This window comes from Lates calcarifer, linkage group LG3 (genome assembly GCF_001640805.2).
Source record: "Lates calcarifer isolate ASB-BC8 linkage group LG3, TLL_Latcal_v3, whole genome shotgun sequence".
Classification (NCBI taxonomy): domain Eukaryota; kingdom Metazoa; phylum Chordata; class Actinopteri; family Centropomidae; genus Lates; species Lates calcarifer.
Genome location: NC_066835.1, coordinates 10,705,945 through 10,731,699, shown reverse-complemented (window position 1 = coordinate 10,731,699; position 25,755 = coordinate 10,705,945). Strand labels below are relative to the sequence as shown.

Below are 25,755 nucleotides of genomic sequence, written 5' to 3'. Positions count from 1 at the left end.
TCTGTTAAAGATACAAAAACATATCAGCAAATCTTAGGTGAGCAACGGTGCTCTTATTTTGAAATGTTTCCTGTCTTATTCTCCTTCTTTCTAGCTGACTTGACGCACTTTGAGATTGAATGGGATAGTTTGGGGACCACGTATTGCTCCTGCGCAGTTCGGCCTCTGAGATGTGTCAACGTGGTAACGTAGGGGTCTCCACACAGCTGCAGACACATCCCCCTCTGAAACCATTTAAAGAAGAATAATGCACACATCAGGCTACGCCTCTGATTTGAAATTTTAACCATTAGATGAACACATAAAGTTTGTTTTTAGATGATTTTGAGCATGGATCATGTTTGTGTTGGTAGGGTTTAGGCCCTTGGATGGGGGGGTAGACCAAGCAGGAATGTTTCTACGTGGCAGTGGGAGGAGGAGGGACAATACACTCTCACCAGGGGTTCAATTAGTGACCGACAGGAAGCAGATTTAAACTTGAAAGACAGGTATCTGTGGAATAATAATCTGCTTGGTCATACATTTAGCTAAAGGGTAAAAGTAGCATGCCCTCCAGCCAAAAAAAAAGTAAAGAAATCTCTCACTCAGTGATGATGTGGTGTTATGAAAGGTCTGCTCTCTGTCAGGGTTTGACTTGTGCTGTATATGGAAAGAGGAACAGCAGTGATTTACTTGTGTGATTTAGTGGGAGGAGCAGCTCCAGCAGCCCCCACCCGCCGGAGCGACTGATCCTGCCCTGCGCCCCGGGGGAGGGGAAGCTTTGTCCGGATACGTGTTGGAACTTGAGGCGGTCCTTGCGACGCACGCACACGAACCGTCCGAGATCATCCCACCCAGCCACTCTATCCACCATTTACCAAACTCTTAAAAAAAACATGGCACCCTCCACTACTTCTTCCAAACTCTTTTCTGCGCTTTTAATCGCACTTTCAGTGTGCGCGGTGAGCTCCCAGTACGAAAAATACAGCTTCAGGAGTTTCCCCAGGCACGAGCTGATGCCTCTGGAGTCCGCTTACAAATACGCACTGGACCAGTACACTGGGGAGAAGTGGCAGGAGACGGTGGAGTACATGGAGGTGTCTCTGCGGCTGTACCGGCTCCTCCGGGACAGCGAGGCCTTCTGCAACCTCAACTGCAGCTCCGTGAGGCTGGAGGACGAGCAGAAGTTCGCGGAGTTTCCAGAGCTGCGGGCGTTTGGTAACGTTATGAAGAGGGCGCAGTGTCTGAAGCGCTGCAAGCAGGGGTTGCCCGCTTTCAGACAGACCATGCCCAGCCGAGACACTATAGATGAATTTGAGAGGAGGGAGCCGTACAGATACCTGCAGTACGCTTACTTCAAGGTGAGCAAACATCTGAGTTATGTGAGGTCATCAGAGTGGGGTCACGGGGCCCCCTAAGTTACACCAGTCCATCAAAGTCAAACCAGGAAGACTGGTATGGGTTTACATGTCTGTTTACCCTACGATGATTACCAGTATGTGCCGATGTTTTTTTTTATTATCATTAATATTATTATTTGGTTTATTTCTGGTTTGAACGTCACTTTCTTCTGACGTCACCTACGTGCCACGGGTGCACGGGGGGCTCTGGTCAGCAGAAGAGGAGATCCTGAACTTTCACTGGCGCTTGCTTGTGTTTTTATGAACTTCCTATTAGGAAGTAAAATCCTTTCCAAGGAGAGAGACACTACGAATGATTACTGCAGGAATAAATTCCTATATGGGATTAGGATTTAGGATTATAAGTAGTTGGAGTTATGAATACATGTAGGGATTTGTAGCTGTGATGGTTAAGGTCTGATTAACACATACATAGTCATATCAAAGGATCCTTGGGTATCTAAGTTATTAAAGGATAGATTGACCGATAATGCTTTCAGTGCATATAAAACTTATATGTACCTAGCCTTTAAGTATTAATTTCATTATAGTTAACTACACTACAATTTGTGGGCTGTAATCTAAATAATTACTAAATTAGTCTGAGTGATTCTCTTTATCTTACCAATGACAAATCTCTATCCAGATGTCTCCTGCAGGACGACAGTGACCCCAGCTGTAACACACAAGGGTCACTGAATGATTTGATTTGTATGTAAAAGGATATAACTCATATGATATGGTCTTCAGCTGTCATCAGATGAACGACAGCACTCTCCACTATCATCATCAAAACACCAAGTGGGGGAATATCTTTCATTTTACCTTCAGTTTGTCACTCATGTATATGTAGTCCCGGGGGATTAAAGTGTAAGTGTATGGCTCGTCAGACAGACCAATACGTACATTCATTACTACTCATTCATTTATTCAGTCCTGATATTGTTTCCTTTATCGATGATACCTTTTTATAATATGTGTTTGTCTCAGTCTGATAACCTTGCCAAAGCGGTGTCTGCTGCCCACACCTTCCTGCTGAAACACCCAGATGACGAGATGATGCAGAGGAACATGGCCTACTACAAGAGTCTGCCCGGGGCTGAAGACCACCTCAAAGACCTGGAGACCAAATCCTATGAGGTACAAACACAAACACAGAAACAGATTCTCTTTAGTTTGTAACCTAGAGGCATGATGGGAAGTATACATAGTGTGTGCATGTGTGAGTCACACCCATACCCACATGTCTTTGTGAGGTTACACACACAAACCAGCCTATTATTGGCTCTGTGGATGTGCTGATGTGGTCGGCAGGCAAAGCTGGCCATCATGGGAACGTTCATTCAAACTTTCCAGTGCTTCTCAAGCTGGTCTGGGGCACGTCAGGGGTCCGTGACAGGGATCCAAAACTCCCCCAGCAGCATAAGGAGGTGGAGAACATGGGGATTTCATCTCAGCCCTCATTTACTACAAAACTACAAAATGTCACTTAAGCATTTTTTGATACAGCAAAGTCGATGTTAATCATGTGGGTTAACATTCAGTGACTGACTGTTTGTTATATTCTCTGATATTTTTTTTTTTTCACGTCGTATTTCAGACATTGTTTGTGCGATCAGTGAGGGCATATAACGGGGAAAACTTCCGTACCTCAGTGTCAGACATGGAGCTGGCTCTTAGGGACTTCTTCAAGGTCTACGACGAGTGCCTGGCTGCTTGTGAGGGCCCAAGGGACGTCAAAGACTTTAAAGACCTCTACCCATCCATTGCTGGTCAGTACTACATTTAGCTTTTTTTCCCCCGTAGATGAATGGCCCCCTCCAGTTTCTCTCTGAGTTCACTGTTGATTTCTTTTCTCTCCAGATCACTACATAGAAGTCCTTGAGAGGAAAGTGAGGTGTGAAAGTGACTTGACACCTGTTGTAGGGGGATTTGTTGTTGAGAAGTTTGTGGCCACCATGTACCACTACCTGCAGTTTGCCTATTACAAATGTGAGTAGCATTTTGTTATGCCTGAAACTATGCACACTCTTATGCTTTTTGCACTCTTATTCTTTGGAGTTTCTAAGGTCAGTTGTGTTTATGTCAGATTTTTACCCAGAGAAATAGTCCCTGGATTAAGTGCTATTTGTTGTGTTTTCAGTGAAATGACCTGAAGAATGCAGTACCATGTGCAGCCAGCTACATGCTGTTTGACCCCGATGATGAAGTTATGAAGAACAATGTGGCCTATTACAAGTTTCACAAAAGCCAGTGGGGGCTGACAGAGGAGGACTTCCTCCCCAGATCGGTGAGACATGTTGATGACACACCTTAAGCACTGTGAAGTACAAATAATTCATGTCTCTTTGTGATTAAACAACAAAGGTTTTAAAGGAGAACAACGAGTAAAGTTGTATTAAAAGCCTTTATTAAGTCAGGCTCATTGGTTTGAAACAGCAGCCAGTTTTCGACCTCACCAATCACGCCTGACTTGCTAAATAAAGGCTTTTGACTACAACTTTGCTTCTATCTCGGCCTCAGAGTGCCTGAAGAACAGTTTCATTTTTCTTAATAGTTTTTCATCTTTAAATAGACCTGAAAGAAATAGTTTGACATTTTGACATTTCATCTTTCTCATGTCTGTGTTTTGAAGCGACACCCAGCAGCTGGTTTTAGCTTAGCCCAAGTCTCTGCTCTGAAAGACTCTGAGAGGTCTTTGCTCATTTCCTTGCACCTGTCACAGTGTTGACAAAACCCCAGGAAGTCACTGCTCCCACCCAAGAAATAGTCCGAGACACAACCACCCGTAAAACCACAACTTGTTATTGCACTTTGTTTTTTGTTTGAGATGAACAAACAACATACAAACTGTTAATTGGACTTGCTGGTAGATGGATTTTGTTATGTTTGGACAGAACCAGGCTAGCTGTTTCCCGTATTTATGCAAAGCTAAGTGGCTGCGATCTGTAGCTTCATAATTTAGCATTCAGAAATGAGATTGATATCAATCTGCTCATCTAACTCCTGCCGGGAGGTTATACTACTGTATTTCTTGACTGTGTGCAGAGGCATATTTTTTTGAACAGAACCAGGCTAGCTGTTTCCAGTCTTTGTGCTACCCTCAGTTAAATCTTATAAGATAAAGAGTACGGTCTAGACCTGCTCTATATGTGCAGAGCCTCGAGATAACTTCTGTTGTGAATTGGCGCTATATAAATAAAATTTGACTTGACTTGACTTGACTCAGTTAACAAGTTGCTGGTGGTAGCTTTTGTATTTACAAACATAAGATTGATATGATAAAGCCAAAAAGAATATAAGCATATTTACCATATAATATTCCTGTACGGTTTTCTGGACTAACAACATGTAAAATTAGATTTAGCACTTGGTCACTGCTTCATTCCCTGTTTTGTGTCTTTTGTTTACTATGTCACACATTATTATTTTTTTACCTGTTGTGTGTCTGTGTTTGCTGCAGGAGGCAATGCGGTACTACAATCAGACCACCATGCAGGTACAGATGCTGGAGTTCTCCAGACAGCGCCTAGTAAGCGACGACGAGGTGCGTGCCTGTGTTTACATATTTGTGTGTGTGTTAGTGCATCGCAGGATTCTTCCAGCCAGGAGGTTATCTCTGGGTAAAGGAAGGGAACATAAGATACAGTGTACCCTTAAAAATAGGCCAGTACAATTCCCATAAAGACAGAGTTTGGATTAGGTTGTTTGCAGCTCTCACAGGCTCTGTCCTTGTATAACTTATGGAAAAACCCTGGATTCCTCAGTCTGGTCACATGATGCCCTGCAGTACAATGTGTGCCCTGTCTCTATCAAGGCTGCAATATCATAGACAGCCACGGGGTGGCAGCATGACACTGCGTTTCTCATAGTTATTATGATGCAGCACAAGGACTGTGGCCATCAGGGCAACCCAACATAAGCCAGGATTACATGCTGTATGTGGCAAATACCATTCACTTCTTGACTGTAATCTCTTTAGTAATGCCAGGTATGAGAAATCTCAGATAGAAATGCTGGTGGGAGAGTTTATGCTAATTCTTTCAGTGCAAACTGTCACTTTGAAACAAAGCAAGCCCCTCCTGAGTCTTCTCTGGTTGATTCTTTTGTGTGTATGTGTGTGTGTCCACAGGGGGAGGTGGTGGAGTTTATAGATGAGTTCCTGGACGCGGATGAATAGACCACGTTGGAAACTCTGCCGAAACACTGACAAACAAAGACAAACAACATAACAGCACCAGTTTGTATTTATTGGGTTTTGTAAGAGGCTCTGATCGGTCACTGTGTTTTACCCTGCAGCTCCACATCCTGAATGTTTTTCCTGAATATTTCTCACTTTGTGCATAAAATGTCCAGCTCAGAGGTATAGGGGGCAGTCAGCACAGTAGCTAAATGATTTTAAGACAATGACAATAATAGAGACAGAAATGTTTTTACTCACTGAGCGCATTTCATCACTGTGAATCATGGATGTTGTCATTCAAAAATGGTCTTTTTTTTTCTTTTTTTTAAATTACAATAAAATAACTTGATAAAATAACATCAGTCTCAATAATCATTGCAGTGTAACAGTCACTGATTGTCAATAAAATGTCAACATATAATAAAATACGCTTGTTGGAATTTTCTAAAGCCGAAGTTCTTGTTGTATCTAACCAAACATCCAGAACCCTAAAAAATGATCAATTAACCATCACATAAAACAAAGAAAGCTGTAAAACATCAGAGTTTAGAAAGTGGAACTGGGCAATATTTGGTATTTTTGTATTTAAAAACACTTAAATAATTTATTCATAAATTATTCAACAGTTCCAGAGAAATGGGAGAAAGGAGTGGATGGAGAACAGCAGGGTGTTTGCAAGTTTCCTTTAGATGAAACCCAGGGTTGTGCTGAGAGGAGACATAGCCAGAGAAAACACTGAGTTGTTTAATAATGTTTGAACATTGAGTCTCTGTGCAGTTTGTCACACAGCGATGTTAAAAACCCACAGGGGAACATTCCCTCAGTGTTACTGCGTGTCTCCCTCTCTCTCTCCAACCCTGTGTTTTCCTTCCTCTCTTGTCTATATTTACCTGTCTCTTTTATTGCTTCTCCTTTCTCCCTGACAATGCTTTGTCTCACATCTTTTCTTTTTTACTAAAATTTGGGACCATGTCAGAGAAGCAGGAGATAATGGCTGGTAAAAGGAGCTTGCATAAAGGTGAAGTAGAGGGCTAATTGTCAGGAGTCAAGGTCACAGGTCAAGGTCATAGGTCACACTCACATAATGAATAGTAACAATGGACTATGGACAATGCAATTTGAGATTTTAATCACCATGACCTAATGTATCTGTTTGACCTTGAAGGAAATGAAAATAGAAATGAAGAGTTAAAACCACATTTAATGCAATAATCACCACAGATTCGGGTGTTCAGGAGTTTATTGTGAACACATATACAGTACACACTTCATCCTGACATCACACACATCAGGCTGTTTGAAATGGAGATGAAATGGACACATTGAAGCATCATGTGAACAAGACACAGCAACAACAAAACATTATTTCCTGTTTTCCTATTGGCTTTCATGAGTGTCTTGATTTTGCACAAAACTCAAGTGATTCGAAATTTAGCCTCAGTGTTTTAACATTGTTGATGATCACTATCAGTGTGGAGGCATCAGATCATGTGGCTAATCTGGCGTGAGATCAGACAAGTTGGACTTTTGCAAGTACAGTAGGCCTACTAGTGTTTAAACAGCAGAGTGGGATAGCACATGTAACAGGCAGTGGATGAGATTTTGAGTGGTGGAAATGAGTTGACCCTGTGTGAGACATAAAGAGGTAATGTCTAATGTTAACTGTGCTTGGCTGTCTTGGTGAGGTGACATCAGTTATGCTATAGTATGTACAGCAACAAATTAATACAGTCATAGATTCATATTTACAGAAACATATAGACAACAGGTACTTAATCCCCTATACCCTCATCCATGAATAGTGTCACTATAGCTTCAGACATCATGGTACAGAAATGAAAAAGACTGAATTAAATCAGTCTGGGAAAGAAATTGGCTCTTATTCTCCAAATCCAACAAATCCTTATTTCATAACAAGATTAAAGATAACACAATTAAAGTACTTTTTATAAACCAGCTGAGAACATCAGATGTTATGTTAGAAATGTATGAGAAAAAATTTAATTATTATTCATGACTGATGACTCCATAAAGTGCCTGGTCTGCCAGACACCACCCACTGTCAACAGTTATTGTAACCTACTTCATGTTGTTTTTCTTTATACGTCACTAGAATTACTAACTCTAATATCTAAAATCTCACATGCTTATTTGACTTTATATACATAAATGCACCTTTTTATGAGCTTTCCTAATTTAGTAATTTACTTTGTTTCCAAGTATTTGGCACAGTACGGAAACAGCAAAGGTATAAATATCAATATGTTTTTTGAACTAGGGCTTGACAACCAAATTAATCAAATTACTCACATAAAGAACGTCTTACCTAAATTTAATCATATCAGAATTTTTTTGATAAACAAATTGTGTGAATTCACATATATTTGAATTCCTCCAGCAACGTTGATATCTAACGTTGATATCTAACTAGAAGTTCAGTCAACTAATAATCTGACAGTCCAATCCAGACAAACTTCTTTACCTGCTCATGTCTGCTTTAGAGCAGACATAAAGGAAATCAATTAGGGAAATATAACCTTCTGATGTTATATCAAAAAATATTTAGCTACATTTTATTTATCATATGACGCTAAATGTGAAAATACACAGGGCAGGAGGCCAAGCTCTAATTTTAACCTAAAGTCATGGACTCTCCAGCTCCACAAGATACTTAAAATCTCTTTCATGAACTTTCATGAAAAAAAAAGAAAACACACTCTTAAAAGTCAGAATAAGTCAGAATATGTCTACTAATCTTTTAACGATAACATTTGGGGTGGTTTCTCTCTGTTGCCATGGCAGCATCACAATGTTTGATCTCTAGTTGGTCTAAATGCCGTCAGCATCCACTCTGGGTCCTCAGTTGGAAACTTCAAACCGTAGAGCGGCGGATTGCATGAACCTGAGACACACACATACGCACTCTATCTCTCACACACACACACACACACACACACACAAACACACACACACACACACACATGGGGCTGAGTCTGCTGTCTTGACACCCGCTCTGTATTTCTCACCAGCTGACTGTCAAAACAAACAGAGGCAGGAAAGTCTTCAAATGTTTCTCCCGTCATACTTCTTACCGCACCATTCCCCGGCCTCTTTTTCCTTTGCTTTCCCTCTCAGTTCTCTTCATACCGCTCATCCCACTCTCATCTGGTCTAACCATCATCATCATCCTTTCTTCTTTTTTTTCTTTCATGCTGGTCTGACAGAAGCCAGGTCATTCATCTGGGACAACCTGCCCAAACCTGCGATGACCTGAAGTGTTCTGAACTTCAGCGTTCTTGTTGAGGACTAACAAGTGGGATAAAGTTTTTTATAAACACCATAAACAGAAAAGAAGATTGAGATCAATAAATCCAGAACAATACACATAAACAATAAACAGAGCACTCAATAAAGTCAACAAAAACAACAGCAAGGTAACACTGAGAATCTTTACCACAATGTCCAAGAGCTTTGGAGGTTGAGTTCATAATATTCAGGCAGGCAGGCATGCCTTCTTGTGGTTTTCCTACATGGTCATTTCCTTACAGTCTCTTTTTTCATTCAGCCTGGAGCTGAGTCCAGTCCAGACACAGCCTCTCCACCTGTCCAGCTAGACACTAGAGCTTTGAAAATAATGAATAGGTATGACCAAGATGGGTGAATTTCTGTAGAATTTATAAGTGGGAGAGAACTGCTACCATGTTGTTTCACCAGTTCTCACTGTTTTATAAAATTCTGTGCATCACCTCGGTAAGATTTACGGTTCATACCTATCCAAAATCTTCAATGAAGCAGTAGTATCTAGTAAGATGAAAGGCTGCGCTTTCCTCTCAAATTCATCTCAATCGTTCCATCCCTCCCAAATGTCTCTGCCCTCTGTCAGTGTCCTTCTTCCCTCATCTCTTGCTCTTACACTTTTTGCTGCATCTCTATCTGTTGGCCCTGTCTGGTCTGACTTTGGCCCTTCCCATTCATCTCGTACATCGAGCTCTTCTGCTGTTGCCGTCGGTAACACCACACCCCAACGATGACCGCCGCGGCAACCGCGCACACTGCTACAATTATGGCAGCTACCGTAGGACCTCGGCTGGAGGAGCTTGGAGGGCAGTCATCGCCCATACAGATTCGTCGACCCCTTCTCCCCTTCCACCTCGCCCCGCTCCCCAGCCTCGCCCGGCAGGTTGTACACGGTGTGCTCCTCCATCACTCCGGTGAGGATGTCACCATCATGCACTGGAGGAGCTGGGCCGAAATCGAGGAATGGGTGCTCGGTGAGGTCACCCTGCCAGGAATGGGTGGGGGCTACTTGTTGTGTGTCGTAGTCAAGGGTGTCAGAGTATGAGGGGGAGTCTGAGGGCTCGAAATGGTCAGGGGAAGGAGCAGCAGTGGGAATGAAGCCAGGCCACACCTCCTCCACACCCTCTTGTTCAGGCTCTGTGGTGGGAGATTCATGTTCCTCTGGTAAGCTGGTGTAAGGGACGGGTCTACGAATCTCCACCTCATTGGGTCTGTCTGTTGCCCTGGCTGGTGTCCCCTTCTCTTTATCCTCTGGTCCATCCCTTTCTGTTGTGGAGTCACCTTTTTCTGTGTCCTCTGGAGCGACAGGGTAGCCGTCTAGCCAGGTTTCATCTGTGGTGGCCTTTTCTCCTGCTCCTCTCTGAGTGACATTCTGATGCTCATCTACTGCAGAAAATACTACATGCTGATGACTATCATCATCATCTTCGATGGCTATCATGATCATCATAGCTGTCATGGTCGTTGTGCTCATGATCATCGTGATCAGTGTAACGGTCGTTATCGTCCTCCTCCAGGTTGTAATGCTCCTCACCATCATCGTGGTCATCGTGGTCCAGATGTTCCTTCGAACCTTCCGGATGCTCTTGATCAACAACACCATGATCGTCAGTCACATCCTCATGATCCTCGAAGCTTTTGTGTTCATCGTATGTATCATCTCGATCATCATAGTCCTGGCTGCTGTAGCGAATCCGCTCATCTTCATGTTCGCCCATGTCATAATGGTCGTCGTGACTGTCATCGTCTTTTTCGTGGCGGTTCCGTCTGTCCAGATCATCATGCTGAGCTGGAAAGTAATGTTTCACTTGATCATCATAGTCGTCTTTGTCCTGGTGGCTGTCGTGGTCATCCTGATCATCAAGGCGACTGTCTTCATGGACATCCTTGACGTCATGGTGGCTGTCACCACGATCATCTTGGTCGCCTGTGTCACGATCGCCGTAGCTGTCTTGCTCACGGTCATCACGGTTGTCAACATCAACAGGATGCTGGATGTGGTGCCTCTCTTGGCTCTCGTGCTCTTTGCTCTCCTCTGATTGGGCGCCTGAGGCTCTCTGTGTCGTCTGTGTGACTGGATTGGTGGAGACAGGAAGTCCCTCCTCCTGAAAAGCCTCAGAAGGGAACCAGAACATGTGTTTCTGGGACAGAAGAGAGACAGGTGCCTCAGTGGCTGCAGCTGCATCTATCCTCACCACCTCTCTCCTCTCCTGCTCCCACCTTGGATTGCCTATAAAGTCTTCAACAGCTTTTTCTCCTCCATCTACAACATCTTCAGATTTTATCCCAATCATCTCTCCTCCATTTTCCTGCTCTCCATGCTGGTATTGATGCTCCTCCTCTAGTTCAACACCAAAGCTTGTTGCTTGCTGCTCTTTACTGATCTTCTCCTCCGGGTACGCAGCTCCATGCACCTCCTCGTACACTTCGCCATGAGCCTCCTCTGGTCTCTCGCTATGGTGCTCCTCTTCTCCATAGGAATCTGTGAACTTGTCCTCATAGTCAACGTGACTTTCAGTCTCATCTGAGGAAACACAAAGAGGAGACGTATCCTTGATCAGCTGACAAAGCTACATCAGGTCTCTGCATTCATGATCATACAACTCAATTTGAAAACTTCTGAACAGTTCATTCTGACAACATGGATGTAATTTAGACTTTATGACCCCTTTAAAGAACAGGAAAAGATATTAAGATATTTTGAGAAATATGCCTATTTGCTTTTCTACCAGATGAGTCAGATGAGAAGATTGATAGCACACGTGTCTGTATGAAAAAAAATACGCTACAGTTGGATACATTAACTTAGCATAAAGACTGGAGACAAGGGGAAATGGCTAGCCTGGCTCTGCATCCAAAATCCATCTAACAGCACCTCTAACGCTTACTATTTCTTGGACAGGAGTGCTCTGAATTTGCGAAGTCCATTCATCACTCATCCCATCAGGAGGTAACATTTTCCATCCAAGAAATTAACCAGCACATAAACACTTTTTATGTAATAAAACAAATGAAATGTAAAGATATACTGCTTTAATTTGTGAACTTGCTGCTGGTAGGCAGATTTTGTCACCTTTAGACTGTGCCAGGCTAGCTGTTTCCAGTCTTAAGCTAAGTTAAGCCTCTGTCTGGATCCTTATTTTTGATACACATGAGAGTACTGTCAATCTTATCATCTAACTCTTAGAAAGCAAAATATTGAACTATTTTTTAAGATAAGGCAATGGCTACTTTATCACAGGTTTCATGGTTTCCTCATTTCAAGGATTTTGATAGCTTGACTGGTGAAGTACCAGTCTATCACAGAAACAGAAAATCTAGCGTTAAGTCAGACAAAAGAAATATAATTTTGTGTAATAGAAATATATTTTGAAATTATCTTGGGACAGTCTGGAAGCCACTGCTTTAGCACACAAACATGATTACGTCTCCGTTAGCTAACCATGGACACAGGCCTGGCGATTTGCTCTCACCCTCTCTCCCTCTGCTCTGAACTGGGCCAAACTATGGTATGTCACACTAAGGTGTCATAGCAGCCATTTTCCATCCAACTCACAGCTAAGACTTTGTTTCCCCGAAAACCAGAAATTGAGCACTGGTCACCTAATAACACTGGGAACTTACACGCGAGGGAGGTTGACCTCAGTGTCGTCTCCTGTCTAGGTCAGAGCTTGTAACTTTGAAGACGATGAGCAAAACTGAGCCTTTTCTTTCTGCCTGTTTCCATTTCTGCCCTGCTCGCCAACATGAACAGCTTTAACACCTTCTTACCTTTGACACAAAGCTGCACATGTCCGTACCACTCTCCACAGCTGTCGCAAAGCAGGCTGAAGGCACTGTGTCCACTGGGCATCACATAACCTGGCACACACACGTACAGCAGCTCATCGCCCATGTCGAACCCAGTGTGCCCCTGCAGACGGGCATTGGGAAAAGATGGAGGGTCTCCACACGGCTCATCTGTCAACGACAAATACAGAGATGCATATAAGGAAAGAGACACAGCCAAAATAGACAGAGGGATGTAACTGTACTGAATTATTTGATAAAGATGATGCTATGCCTATTCAATAGTGCACAGGCCTGTTAATGAAACGTGATTCATTATTATTATCCGGCTTTACAGTGTCACCATCCCATTTGTAAACAAAGACAGATAAGAACGACTCAAGGGACAGGAAGCTGTGAGGTTTTGGGGAAATGTGGATGTAATTTTGACAAACACAACCACTAACAAAGCCACTGGGATGAGATAAAGATTATGTATTGTGTTGCCTTTTGTCTCATTTTTAATGGTAATTACACGAAGGAAACATATTTCAAGTTTTCAATTAACCTGTGTTCTCCACATACAGCTGTTGTTTTATTGTAGCATTAAACAATGAACATCAGGAGTGTTTTTTCCCATAACGACAGCCTAATGTTTTTAAATTAAACTACACAATTTACAGTAACATTGCTGTATACAATGGACAAAACCAGTATTTTTGCATGTTTTTGTCACTTCACTACAAGTCATTATCCTAAAATACATGGGACCTGCTGGAGGTCAGTTTCCCCTTAAAACATAATCAAACATGAGCATCAAATAAATCTGCACACAATAACAATATCTTGTTGTGCTTAAGAGGAAAGAAGGACATTTACACATCTACAATATTATAACTATGAACAAAAGCTCTGGAGCATCCACTAATGGACCTTGTAGTGTGATTGTTTTGTCAACAATAATTTAACTCTAACAAAACAAAGGAAGTATGCATTGTGATTGACTGTAACTACCTCATGTTAAGTTTGCTTTCACAATGTCTACAAAGCATAGAAATACATTAAAAGACCACAGAACTATGGCGTGTTCTTTGAAAAAATGTAATACAATGGTTACAGTAAACACATGAATTAAAAATGCAGGAATGGTCCTTTAAAACAACTTGATTTAAAAATTGATTGCTATACCGATAATGGGACAGCATGACACTTTGTACCTCCACACCTCCTTTCATAATTATAACCATTGCTATATAACCGCAGCCGTGGCCACAACGGCAGCCCTGACTGTGAAGCTATGTCATTGCTTTCACCCTGCATTAAGTGGATCTGTACTGTTCATTTTTCCCACAGTGGAGTGTTTGTTCCAGCCTCGGGGTGTGTGGTATATAAACAGCCACAGTAGCTCTACTGTCTATGAGGAAGGAGTAGAGATCTCCTCTGGGTGACGTCCAATAATAGTCCGATCCAAAACCAACCACTGACCGGCCCCCCTCCCCTGTCAGACCCATGCCAGTGGGATAGGTGTGTGGAATTTAGCTTCAGCTCTGTCAGGGTTTATGTACATTTGTGGATCACATCACACACTCAGATATTCATGAGGAGGCTGATAGATTAGGTATATGATGACAGATATGAGTAAAAACATGGACAGGGGAAGCACAAACACACACACACACACACACACACACACACACACAGTTGTAGGATAGAGAGTGTTGAAAGTAGAGGTGTGGATGGAAGGAACGCAGGAACACAGCCTCTTTCACACCTCAGTAAATATCTCAGGAAGGAGAGCTGCACACAAGCGCACACAGATAAACACATACTGTACACACAAAGCTCATCCATTCATATCCTGATCACTGCTCACAACTTTACGTGTCAATGTGTAAATCATGAGCACGTACGTCTGTGTTTGTGTCTTCACTGACCTTTGTCTTTGATACAGAAGGCGTCCAGGTGTGCAGCGTCCTCTGTGGCGTTTTCTGTTCTCACGTCCACTGCTTTCAGCGCACTGCCCACAACACTACACACCGTGGTCCTATAAACCAGAGAAGAGACACACACAGGCAGACAGTAAGAACATTTATGATCTACATTTAAAACCAGATCACGTTGAGGAACTTAACATTCACAGACACACAAATGCAACTGTTAATTTCACCAAGATATGAGAGCGAATGGCCTACAGCGAAGTATTAAACACCCCTGAGGGACTCCAGCATTGAGGGTGGTCATAATTAAACTCAATGTGTTTACTTGTAACACACTGGGTTTAATTATACACATACAGACTTCCTTTGGTGCACATCTTGTACTTGCATTATTAAGCCCAGTAGTGGAAGGTAACTACGTTTACTCCAGTGGTGCTAAGTACAGTGTTAAAGTACTATATTACTGTATTTCCATTTTATTCTACTTTATACTTCTACTCTATTACATTTTACACTTTTTGCTCCACTGTATCTTTAGTTACTGGTTACTTTTCAGATTAAGACTTAAGGTTAAAACACATAATAAGCTACAATGTGTTTTTAAAAATTGAATCCAGTGGTTCCCAACCTTTCTGGGTTGGTGATCCTCTTACAAAAAAAAAAAAGGAGAAAAAAAAAAAGAGCAGTGATCAGTTGGCTCCCTTTGTCATGTTTGAGATGTCTATGAGCTGGTGTCACCAAAGACACTTTTCCTCTAAATGTCTCAGATGGTTTATCTGTTCAACTGTCAAGAGATTAAGTAATATTTTTTATAACATTTAACAAAAAAGCCCAGATGAGAGAAAAGTCCAAAAAGTACAAATTTATATATCAAACCATCTAACTGATTACACCACTGATAAATGTGACAGTGAGAGATTTCTGCTGAATAATATCACACATACAACTGCAGCTCTGGTTTACACAAACAGATATGTACAGTACTTTTCTCGGTCACCACCAGATTTGTGGCTTATTCAAATATTATTACAGCATGACATCAGAGTCCAGGAACACACATCACAGCTCAGACATGCTGCAGTATCAGCAGTTGTAGCCTGTGGCACAACATTATCACACACTGGCAGATTAGGAATAGATGTTCCCATGTACAACCGTTACAGTTGCAGCCAGCTTCATATAGAACAATCACAATATCATGGACTTAATATAAAAGGTATTCCTCACAGACCAGATGAATAATGCGGTCGATGCAAACACCCACAAGCTGCAGCGGCTAAAAATGCTGAGTAAATAGTCTATTTTTGTCGCTACATTATTAACAAGGTTTATAGCATCACTAGCCCATTTATCATCCAAAAGCACCCGATCAGATAAGAGTGACTCAAACTTCCCAGGCCAATCAAATCATGTTCCCATAGCAGCTCCCAGAACCATGTGGAAAAAAAAAAAATCCAAAGTACGGTTTCTCTGAGCTCAGGAACATCATTAGAGGTCAGACATATTACACTTTTCATTAATAACAGGTTTGACCGGTAATAGTATTAATCAGGCACCATTAAATGGAAAAGGTACGGCCCAGAGTTGTGCATGTGTGTGAGTCTGTGTGTGTGTGTGTGTGTGTGTGTGTGCTAACTTGTATAACTGAGTTAATCAAAGCATCAGTAATTGGAAAGAATTTGACTGGCAGTGCAGTGAGACTGTGAGAAGAGAGCGGTGTGAGTCATACTGCGTGCTTGTGCCACACTAACTTCAGCTTATAAGGACAAAAGTCTGAGAGGGAGAGAAATGAGAAGCAAGACAGAAATCGCCAAGAAAACACATGGAGAGAGACAAAAATCACAAAGACTGTTTTCACATTAAACTATAGTTCCTGCAGGCATCTGCGAGTATGTGTGTGTGTGTGTGTGTGTGAGAGAGAGAGGGAGAGAGAGAGGGAGAGTAAGGTAAAAATCAAAGGCAGTGTACACTCCAGCTGAACACATTTCTCAAAACCCTCACCTCACATGACATAACTACAGGAAAACCCCAAAGATATATGAACTGTATGTGTGTGTGTGTGTTTGTATGAAACTGGGTGTTAATTCAGTCTGCTGGTATTATTGTGTTTGGTTACCACGGCAGCAGGTCTGTGACTGACAGGTAAGACGAAGACGATAAGGCAGGAGAGTCAGTCTGAGAAGCACTTGTTATTACGCAACAGACCTAAAAATTATGTCAATGCAATCAACAGGTGAACTGGCACTCACACCAGAGCGTCAAAACAGCACAAATCTCATCACAGAAATAAGTGAATTATTATTCATCTGGTTCAACTTTCAGAACCAATATGTGACTGGATGTCCACTAAACTGACCGTATATTCCCCTGCTCACAACCCAAACTTGCAATGCTAAACGATCATTACCGTCCACAGCAGAGTGTCAGTATGCGCTCTACAAGCCTAACTCAACAAATTGCTGCATTTTTGAATGTTTTGATTCTGATCGGGAAGAGTCATGGAAGGATAAAGAATAGGAAATGTCCAAAGTGCAACATCCTGGTGGTTTAGGGGTCTAAGACACTGACCGTGTAATCTCAACATCCTCATTTCAAGACTGACTGGGGATGTTTGTCTTTTTCCATCTTTCTCTCGCTCTCTCCCACTCAGCCCGCTCACCATCAATTATGATTCTCATTCATGAAGAGCTCCTTTTTAAACAATACTGTAATTCCAGGTGTTACATAAAAAATGATCTGATACTAATATTAATGGTGCATAATCCCAGTTTGCATGAGAGAAAGTTTATCATGGTTCAGCAATTTAAACTATTACTTCTCATTATATAGTATACCACTTCTAAACAGCAGACAACAATTCAACAGAAATGACTATACGGGACACTGACCAACACCCAGAGGAGAATCTACAACAGGAAACTGAGTCTTGCATGAAGCAAGCAGGAGTGGAAAAATTATGTCCATCCAGCTAACATGCTCTGAGAAGAACAACCAATATTAAAGTCTGTGATGTTAACACTGCTCAGAGAGAAGTAGTATCTCTGGCCTACTTTAACATTTACTTCCATTTTCTTCACCAACACAGCAGAAGTATGAAGCGAGGTCAGGTGGAAAAGGTCTGACGAGGTTTGGCGGAGATGAACTCAGCGTAGATAGACAGAGCCATGGATAGACTGTGAAACATGGTGAGTGGGTGTGAAAGCTGATGTCCAATGTCCAACACATCGAAAGCAGGGAGTGTACAGAAAGAAGAGAATATGTCAGCTTTTCTGCCGGCCACATGTTCAACATTGTTAGAGCAGCCGCCATTTTGAAGCAGGTTCAGTTTCGTAACACTGAATATTTCTCCACTGAAGGATGATTTAGGAAAGTATGAGCTGTTTACAACAAGCAGTTTACTGTTTTCATTACATAATAAACCATCATTTACCATAAATTTACCAGGCTATAATTTCTTAACACACTGAAAGCACCTTGTAGAAGCACTGTAAGAGCCATTTAGTCTATCCAGTAAATTTGCAGCGATGAGATGCATAGACATCATCTGAGCATGCTTGATTAGCTGTGCTAGCTTGCATGGTTCTAGGCAAAGTGCACAACTTTGGTCCAACAACTTTACAGACATTTCCAGACATTTAAAAATTAGTCCAGGACTTTTGCTTGTGACCACAGACAATAATTAGCAAATGCCAGAACTGGTGAACATACTAAATATCATAAAGCATCACTGTGCCCAAGTACAGCCTCACAGAGCTATGGCTGTAGCTTCCTTTCTTCTTGTCTTTTCGTTTTTTTACTATAACGATGACTTTGTAGTTTTAAGTAGAGTTGAGACGATAAAATGAGTAATTTCCAAGCAAAAAATGCTGACAATCGTCAGTCGTCAGCCTCTTTAATGTGACAATTTGTTGCCTTTCTCTTTTTTATATCAGTGTAAAGTAAAGACATCACCTCCTTGGGCTCTGGGAATTTAAGGTATTTTATGGCAAAAAACCAATCAGTTAAAAAGGAAATAATAACAAGATAAGAGACAGTGGAAAATGTTTGAGGCATTAAGTCTTATTATTCTTATATACTCACTTTATTGCAAAAAAAAAAAAAGCTTCTTGCTTTTCAAGAATTCAGGACAGGATTTCAGCTCAACTTTGAAAACTACCATCCATGTCGTACTGAACATCATGTACCGTACAGGGTTGTAATCACCTTATTTGAAACCACACAGATCAGTACGACTCCAGTACTTTCTGTCTATCCTCTGTAATTACTGCTGAGGATACAAGTTGTCAATCAAACACCTGACTATAACGGTGTGCCTGTCTTCCTCCAGGCCCAAATCAGCTCTCTCCCTCTGTCTGTCTGTCTGTGTGTCTGTTTCTGTCTCCGGGTGCTGAAAGCTGTGTGTCATGTTACCGTGGAGATGAGAGGTGTAAATGGAGGCAGTTGTCGACATGACACCCCGGCTCTGAATTCCCTCCTCATCCAGGAAGGAACAGAGGAGTCTTTCTCCCTCTCTTCCTCTCTGCTTTTTCTCTTTCCCCCTTGAAATGTGTCACTCTCTTCTTCTATCTTCCCGCTCTCTCTTTAACTGCCGCTGCTGCCTTTACTTCCTCTCTCTTTCATTCATACTCCTGCAACCTCCGTCACACACACAGAAGCACACACACACACACCACAAATGACCTTTGACATCTCCAGAAATCAGCAGTCTCCCTACATGTCCCCTAAAACAATGGAGACAAATACATCTTTTCTCCTGCTTTTCTTACCCCACTGTGCCTCCATAGAGCCATCCACTGGTGCAGGGGGAGAAGAAGCATTCCACCACAGCGTGACGGAGCTCCTCCGCTGATGCCAAGCGGGCATGTCGCGAGGCACAAGCCCGCTCAGCGTCTCTGAAGCCCTGTGGGCCAGAGGAGTTCCTCAGGTCCAACACGAACACTCGACCTGAGGGGAGAGAGAACAGGAAGTGAGAGGAAAACCTGTGAAACCTCTCATTACTTGTTATTAACCTCTTACATAGCAGAAACTCACAGTGTGACAAGTGTAGGTGGACATAATGTCTCCTGAGAAAAATGACCTGTGAGTTTCTGGATAATGGCTGTGTCTGCAAAAACTAGACACCTTGTTACAGAAAATGTTTCATGGGTTTTAATAAAATCCAAAAAAACAACCCCTTGTCGTTTCTTGTCTTACTACCTGAAAAAAGGATGCATCACAAACAACTGGAGAAGGCTAAAAAGCCTGTTATTTATATTACAGGGACAACAGATACTTGTGTTTAAATGTCCTCAGCCCAAATGTCATGAGTTTTTGAGCACTATTGATTTTTGAAAAAATAGATCTTTGGAATCTGTTGTTATGATTTCTAAAAAACCACATAGTTAGCACTGACTCCATGTTGTGACACTAGAAGCAGGTGGTTAGTTTTATTTGAGGGACATGCATACTTGCACATGTGCATTTATGTGGATTTATATCCTAATCTTATCATAAAACAAACATTTCCATTAATTAGAGTACAAATTCAGGTATAAATTGTTTACATGTATATTCTAATTAAGGTAACAGCTTATTGTGACATAAAATACCATTTCCCAATAAATTTCACAACATAGTCGAAAATCATATTTGAGGCCAGCTGCCAAAAAACCTCATGTTTTGTAGGAAGGATCATTCTAACACTTAGAAGTAAGAGCTCAGCAGAGTTGTCTGATATGTCTGAGTTTTGTTCACCTCCTGTGATGGTTAATTAGCTACAGGTGTGATCAATTTACTGCATCACAGGAGCACACTGCCCCTTCATTATCACCTCATTGTCACATCATTAGCTAATGTTCGTTAACACTAAAGAAAAGACGCTTTTGTTTTTAAACAAAAACGAAAGTGACTGCGCTCTCATTTGTCCAGTACACACAGCGTTATCAGACGTGTAAGGCTTTGTTTTCGTGTTTACGTGATTTAGGTTATTTATTTAATTTCGAGGAAAAAAAACTCACGGGATAAGAGGACAAAGCTCTCATGCAATTATTACTAAACGCACGAGATAATAGCAAGACAGGTGCCATTAATTAGCGCGCGCTTCCACCAGTGCGCTCTGAGTAACGGTTGTTGCAAAACCAACTCCTGACTTTCTCCTTGTGAGTGTATGATGAAGTCTATGGGCTTTCTTGACACATTAGTATAGTACTTTACAACGACTTCAAATATCAACTTACCGTCTGCATTCACAACAGAGGTCACCACAAGACAAGCCAGGCATCCAAAGAGCAGTGACAGAACAAAACGATCCCGCATCTTCTGTTTGCGCTTTAGCTAATTCTCACTTTTTTTTTAATGTTGGTCCAGAAACTTCCAAAAATGACTTCGTATTTACAACCTCACGGGTCAAAGTGACGGTGGAGAGCAGAAAACTCCTTCTACTTTTCCCTCCTGGTGGACAGAGGTGGACTGAGCTGAGGGAAGGTAAGCCTTGTTGACAAGTGCGGCTGGTGTTAGCGGAGAGAAAACGGTCCGAGTGGCTCGAGAGCGAGGCGCAGTTTATCTCTCCCCCCAAATAGTCGCCCTCGCAAGCAGATGAAGCACCGGTGTGAAAACTCGCGTGTGCCCGTTAGTAAATACGTCACGGCCTCAAAATCTTTAGGGTGGGCAAAGGCGGCCAGAGAGACTGACGGACTGCTCCTTTACAGGGAGGAGGAGGAGGAGGAGGAGGATGGGGGTGGAAGGGTGGGGTGGGGTTTAAAACCTGCTGTTGAAGGGTCCTTGAGCAAGACGCAGAAGCCCTACCTGCCCCTGCTTGTGAGCTGGCCTCAGCTAAACGTTAGAAATGTAAGAAAGTGTCTATTTATGTTGAGGTGTAACACACTGACACTGCACTGCTATTTATAGACAATTTATCACCCAGTGACTAATAAGGCTCCTCAGGTTCAGTACACGCAAATGGAGCTGATCCTTTGAGCATAATAATCCTAATTAAGGTGAATTGTCCTCTCTGCTATAGGCCAAACTCCTCTCTATTGGTTTGTGTGTGTGTGTCCCATTTGGTGAGGGAGATAAAGATGGGTGACCACAGCCCATAAAGAGCATTTTGGAGTGTGCAGGCATTGTTGCAGTGAATCTGCAGGTGAAGATAACCCTAACCCACACACATACCAGAGCTACACCAGTAAACCTAAAGCAACATCACAACCTATAAAAACTGAGGATAAGAGTTATCACAGTGTGCACATATGCCTCCTTTAATAAATGCACTTGTCTACACACCAAACATCTGAATCCCTCCTCTTGCTCTCGTTTGCACAAGTACATGCATCGCACACGAGGGTAGTGTTAGATTTGCAGAATGACCACCCTCGTCCTCTGAGTGAATGTTCAGGCATTTTCTCATCTACAAGCAACAAGATCAGAATATTTAGAAGCTGAAAGTTCATTCTTCACCTCGGAAACAGTAATTAATGAAACAGTCTCATTAAAGTGTCCATTTACTGGAGCTTTGTCAGCAGATGAAGCACAGAGGCATTGATGAAGACATTTCTATTTTCAGGACTCCTCTAGAGTTTTCTCAACTTTCAAGCCAGCATGATCAGTAAGTCAGTTAAGTGATCAGGAATGATATGACTGGAAAGTAAAATGGAGATGATGAAATACTCAAGTAGTAGTTGAGTAAATGTAGTTACACTCCACTACTGGATTGTTTTGTAAAAAAAAAAAGTGACAGGTCTTCCTCTACTCTCTTTTTCTTTTCAAGGGAAAGATGAAAAACTAAAAAAAAGAAGTAGAGAAGATGAAGAGGCAGCAGAAGGAAAAGAAGATACTTTGAAGAAAGGAGTGTTTTCCTGCTCCCTGCAGTGAGAACAATGATGGTTGTGATTCCAGGTTGAGAGGAAACTGCAGATAGTCAGGAGTAATCTACATGTATGTGCGTGTGTGCTTGAATAGAGGAATCATTTTTGGGATAAGATAAAAACAATATTAATGAAATTCCCTAAAGAGTGACACCTTTATTGAGATTTTACACCTACTCATCTCTCTTCATTTCTTTCTTTCACATCCCACCCTTTTCCCTCTCTCCCAGTGGAGCCACCCATGCTGCTGCTGCTGTTGTGTTCTGGCTTTAAATCCCAGACTGATGTTTTTCACATTTCAGTCCATCTCTTTGTTTTCCTGTCACATTTTTTCACCCTGTACTCATGCAGGATCTCATACTTTCACCCTATGGATCACGTCCTGTTCAGAGGGTTTGACTGAGGAGGTTAAGGTGGGCTGGGATCCTGACTCACACACAGGGGCTATTCCTGGATGGGTGGGGGTCATAGAGGAAAAGGGAGAGTGATGATGAGGAGGAGAGAGACAGTGATTCACACCTGCTCCATCTCAGGGAGGCTGGTGAGAATTATGTTTGCTGCAGGTGTCCGGGGTGGGGGGTGGGGGTGGGCTCTGTTAGGGGACAGACACACATCCAGACATCACACAGGTGTGTAATCTCACAGGACTTCCAGTACACACCCATCAGACAATAAACACACATCAGCCACAAGATTGCTCTGAGTATGTGTGAAACCAGCGACTTCCCATGTGAGACATGTCCTGTCAGAATGAGGTGTCGTGCAGGTGTGTGATTGACTCAGAGGAATACATTGGTCATACTGGTGCAGCCCAGGGTTTTAGGGAGGGCTGGCTTTGCTTCCATGGCAATCAGCAACCTAAACCTACATGAGGGGTGGCATCCAGAAAAACAGGAACAGCTTTGAAAGCTAACAGTTGAAGCCACATGGAGGGGAAATCTGTGTGTGTCTCTGTGTGTGTGGCTGTTCAGTGAAAACCACGTATCTTCACTCAGTCTTGTTTTTAGCTTTTCAACCAGCAGGTTTTTAGAAAACTTGTTAATAGAGAGACATAGGAGGAGCGTCCCAAATTATAAAGCAATACTTAATCCTTCAGGTAAAATGCAAAATTAAAAATCACCAGATCCGGGGCTACATGGTTTTCACTGGACAGTGACAAATAGTGTGTGTACATGTGTCTGAGCCTTTAGATAGATTAGCTACAGTCCTATAAGCATGTTTAATAATCTTTATTTCTAATCTAAATCTAAGACAGAGAATACAGAGAATATTGATTCTGAACACTGAAAACTGTAATCAAACATTAAGAGTGAAATAAATAAAGACACCACAGATAAGGAAACAGGACAAACACAAAATAAGAGGAAACAATAATGATGAAAAAACCAAACCATACAAATAAGTTTAAATACTTTGGATGAGGCACAGAAGTTAATGGTATTCAAACCCCAGTTAACTTCATAAATATACTGTATCAACAGCCGAGGTAAACTTCATTTCAGAGTCTCTGTAGGAGCTCTGTGTGTTTAACAGAGATGGCCTCACTTGACATCAATATTGTCACTGTGATCATCAGGACACATTCAACACTGAGCTGCCAGCCACGGCTGAGTCAGGATGAGAAGGGCACAGAGCTATTCAAAGAACTGAGTTAATTAATTTGACTTTTGATGAGAGATTGTTAATTACCATGCAATGCAGTGAGATGGGATGGCAAAAAGATTGAAAACGTGCTGCACGTAGATGTAAGACTAAACTTTAGCACAACCATCATAAAATGTGTATGTTCCCTGCCTGTAGGTACACACAGTCTCTTCTATCTGAGTCATGTCATCTATAAATTACATAACAAAGTGTATAAAGCTTCAGAGATTATTTACAACCACATCAGCCACAACATTAAAACTACTGACAGGTGAAGTGAATAACGTTAATCATCTCTTTACAATACAAAGTTCTGCTGGGAAATCTTGGGGCCTCACATTCATCTAGATGGTACTTTGATATATGTCACCCAATTTAACATTGGTGTAGACCAAGCACACCTCTCCATGGCAAACACACTCCCCGATGGCAGGGGCCTCCCCCAGCAGGACAGTGCTCCCACCACACCACAGAAACTGCTCAGGATTGGGTCAAGGAAGACGACAAAGAGCCCAAGGTGTTGACCTGACCTCCAAATCCCCCAGATCCAAATCTGATTGATCATCTGTAGGGATGCACCAGAATAAGCCAGATGTGGGAGGCCCCACCCTGCAATCCACAGGACCAAAAAGATCTGCTGCCAATATCCCAGTGCCAGACACCACAGGACGCGCTCAGATGTCCCGTTTCCATGCCCTGACAGGTCAGAGCTGTTTTAGCGACACAAGGGGGGTCTATGCAATATCATGCAAGTGGTTTTAATGTTGTGGCTGATTGGTGCATATGACTGTTTTACCCCACACCTATTACAAATTCTGCTGTGCTTCCTTTAACATGGTCCTAAATGGCTTACTATGGTTTAAATGTACATCAAGAAAACTTCTTTATACTCACCCAGAGAAAATAAGGAATGGTTACATTTCATGATTTATGTATTTATTTGTTGTGTGTGTCCAAATGAAACCCAGAAAGAAGTCTGACATTTCTGCTCAGATATTTCTCCACTAATATCCCCTACTTTTTAGCAACAGCTTAATAATAACAAACCTTTCTAAATATCCTCAAAATCCTTTTAAGCAGAGGTTACACGGTGAAAAGAAAATCCTTTTAGAGGCCCTGAAATTTTGGGAACCCCTGACTCTTGGGTGAAAAAACTGTGGCCTAGGAGGCGGGCAGCTGCCAAGCTGCATACTTGAACTGACAAGCTCCACCAATCAGATGATTATGATTTAAGTCATGGTTAGATTCATGGTTGGGATCTACGTTCTATAGTCTGATTGAAGAAGGAGGGGTCTGTACGCAGCCTGACTCCTGAGTAACAGCAAGAAAACTCTGTCATGTGAAGTCATTCCAGCACACATGGCACCAGGACCCCCAGACCAGCACACCTGAATATAATTCAGCCAGTAATGTTATCAGATACTTCCTGTGTTACACAAGTCAAGTGTCACCATGAGAAAGGTTTTAAGGGTGAGAACATCTTACTATTCTCAGAGAAACACATTATTATAATTCAGTATAACCCCAGGTTTGCTGTGTGTTAATCTGATAAAACACAGATTAATGTTGTTATATGCACTAAGGCCCTACACACCTATAATACAGCCACACAGGTGTTTCCACCTAGTTTCCCTGATTAGACCTGTTCTCAGACCTCACTGTGTGGGCAAGTACAGACTGTGTACAGACTGTACAGCTCTGCTAAA

General features: G+C 42.1%; 2 protein-coding genes across 2 annotated transcripts; one reads left to right on the top strand and one right to left on the bottom strand.

Moving 5' to 3' along the window:
- Positions 1-534: 534 nt before the first annotated feature.
- Positions 535-5,909, top strand: crtap (cartilage associated protein). The gene is given in 7 exon segments (XM_018697591.2): positions 535-1,340; positions 2,370-2,519; positions 2,980-3,151; positions 3,243-3,385; positions 3,523-3,669; positions 4,843-4,926; positions 5,512-5,909. Coding segments are annotated over 7 exon segments (1,209 nt in total). The 5' UTR covers positions 535-875; the 3' UTR covers positions 5,560-5,909.
- An 834-nt stretch (positions 5,910-6,743) lies between these two features.
- Positions 6,744-21,233, bottom strand: susd5 (sushi domain containing 5). Its single transcript, XM_018697645.2, is given in 7 exon segments — positions 6,744-9,687; positions 9,689-10,288; positions 10,290-11,383; positions 12,631-12,819; positions 14,562-14,671; positions 19,331-19,508; positions 20,780-21,233. Coding segments are annotated over 7 exon segments (2,466 nt in total). The 5' UTR covers positions 20,859-21,233; the 3' UTR covers positions 6,744-9,471.
- Between the last annotated feature and the right edge of the window lie 4,522 nt (positions 21,234-25,755).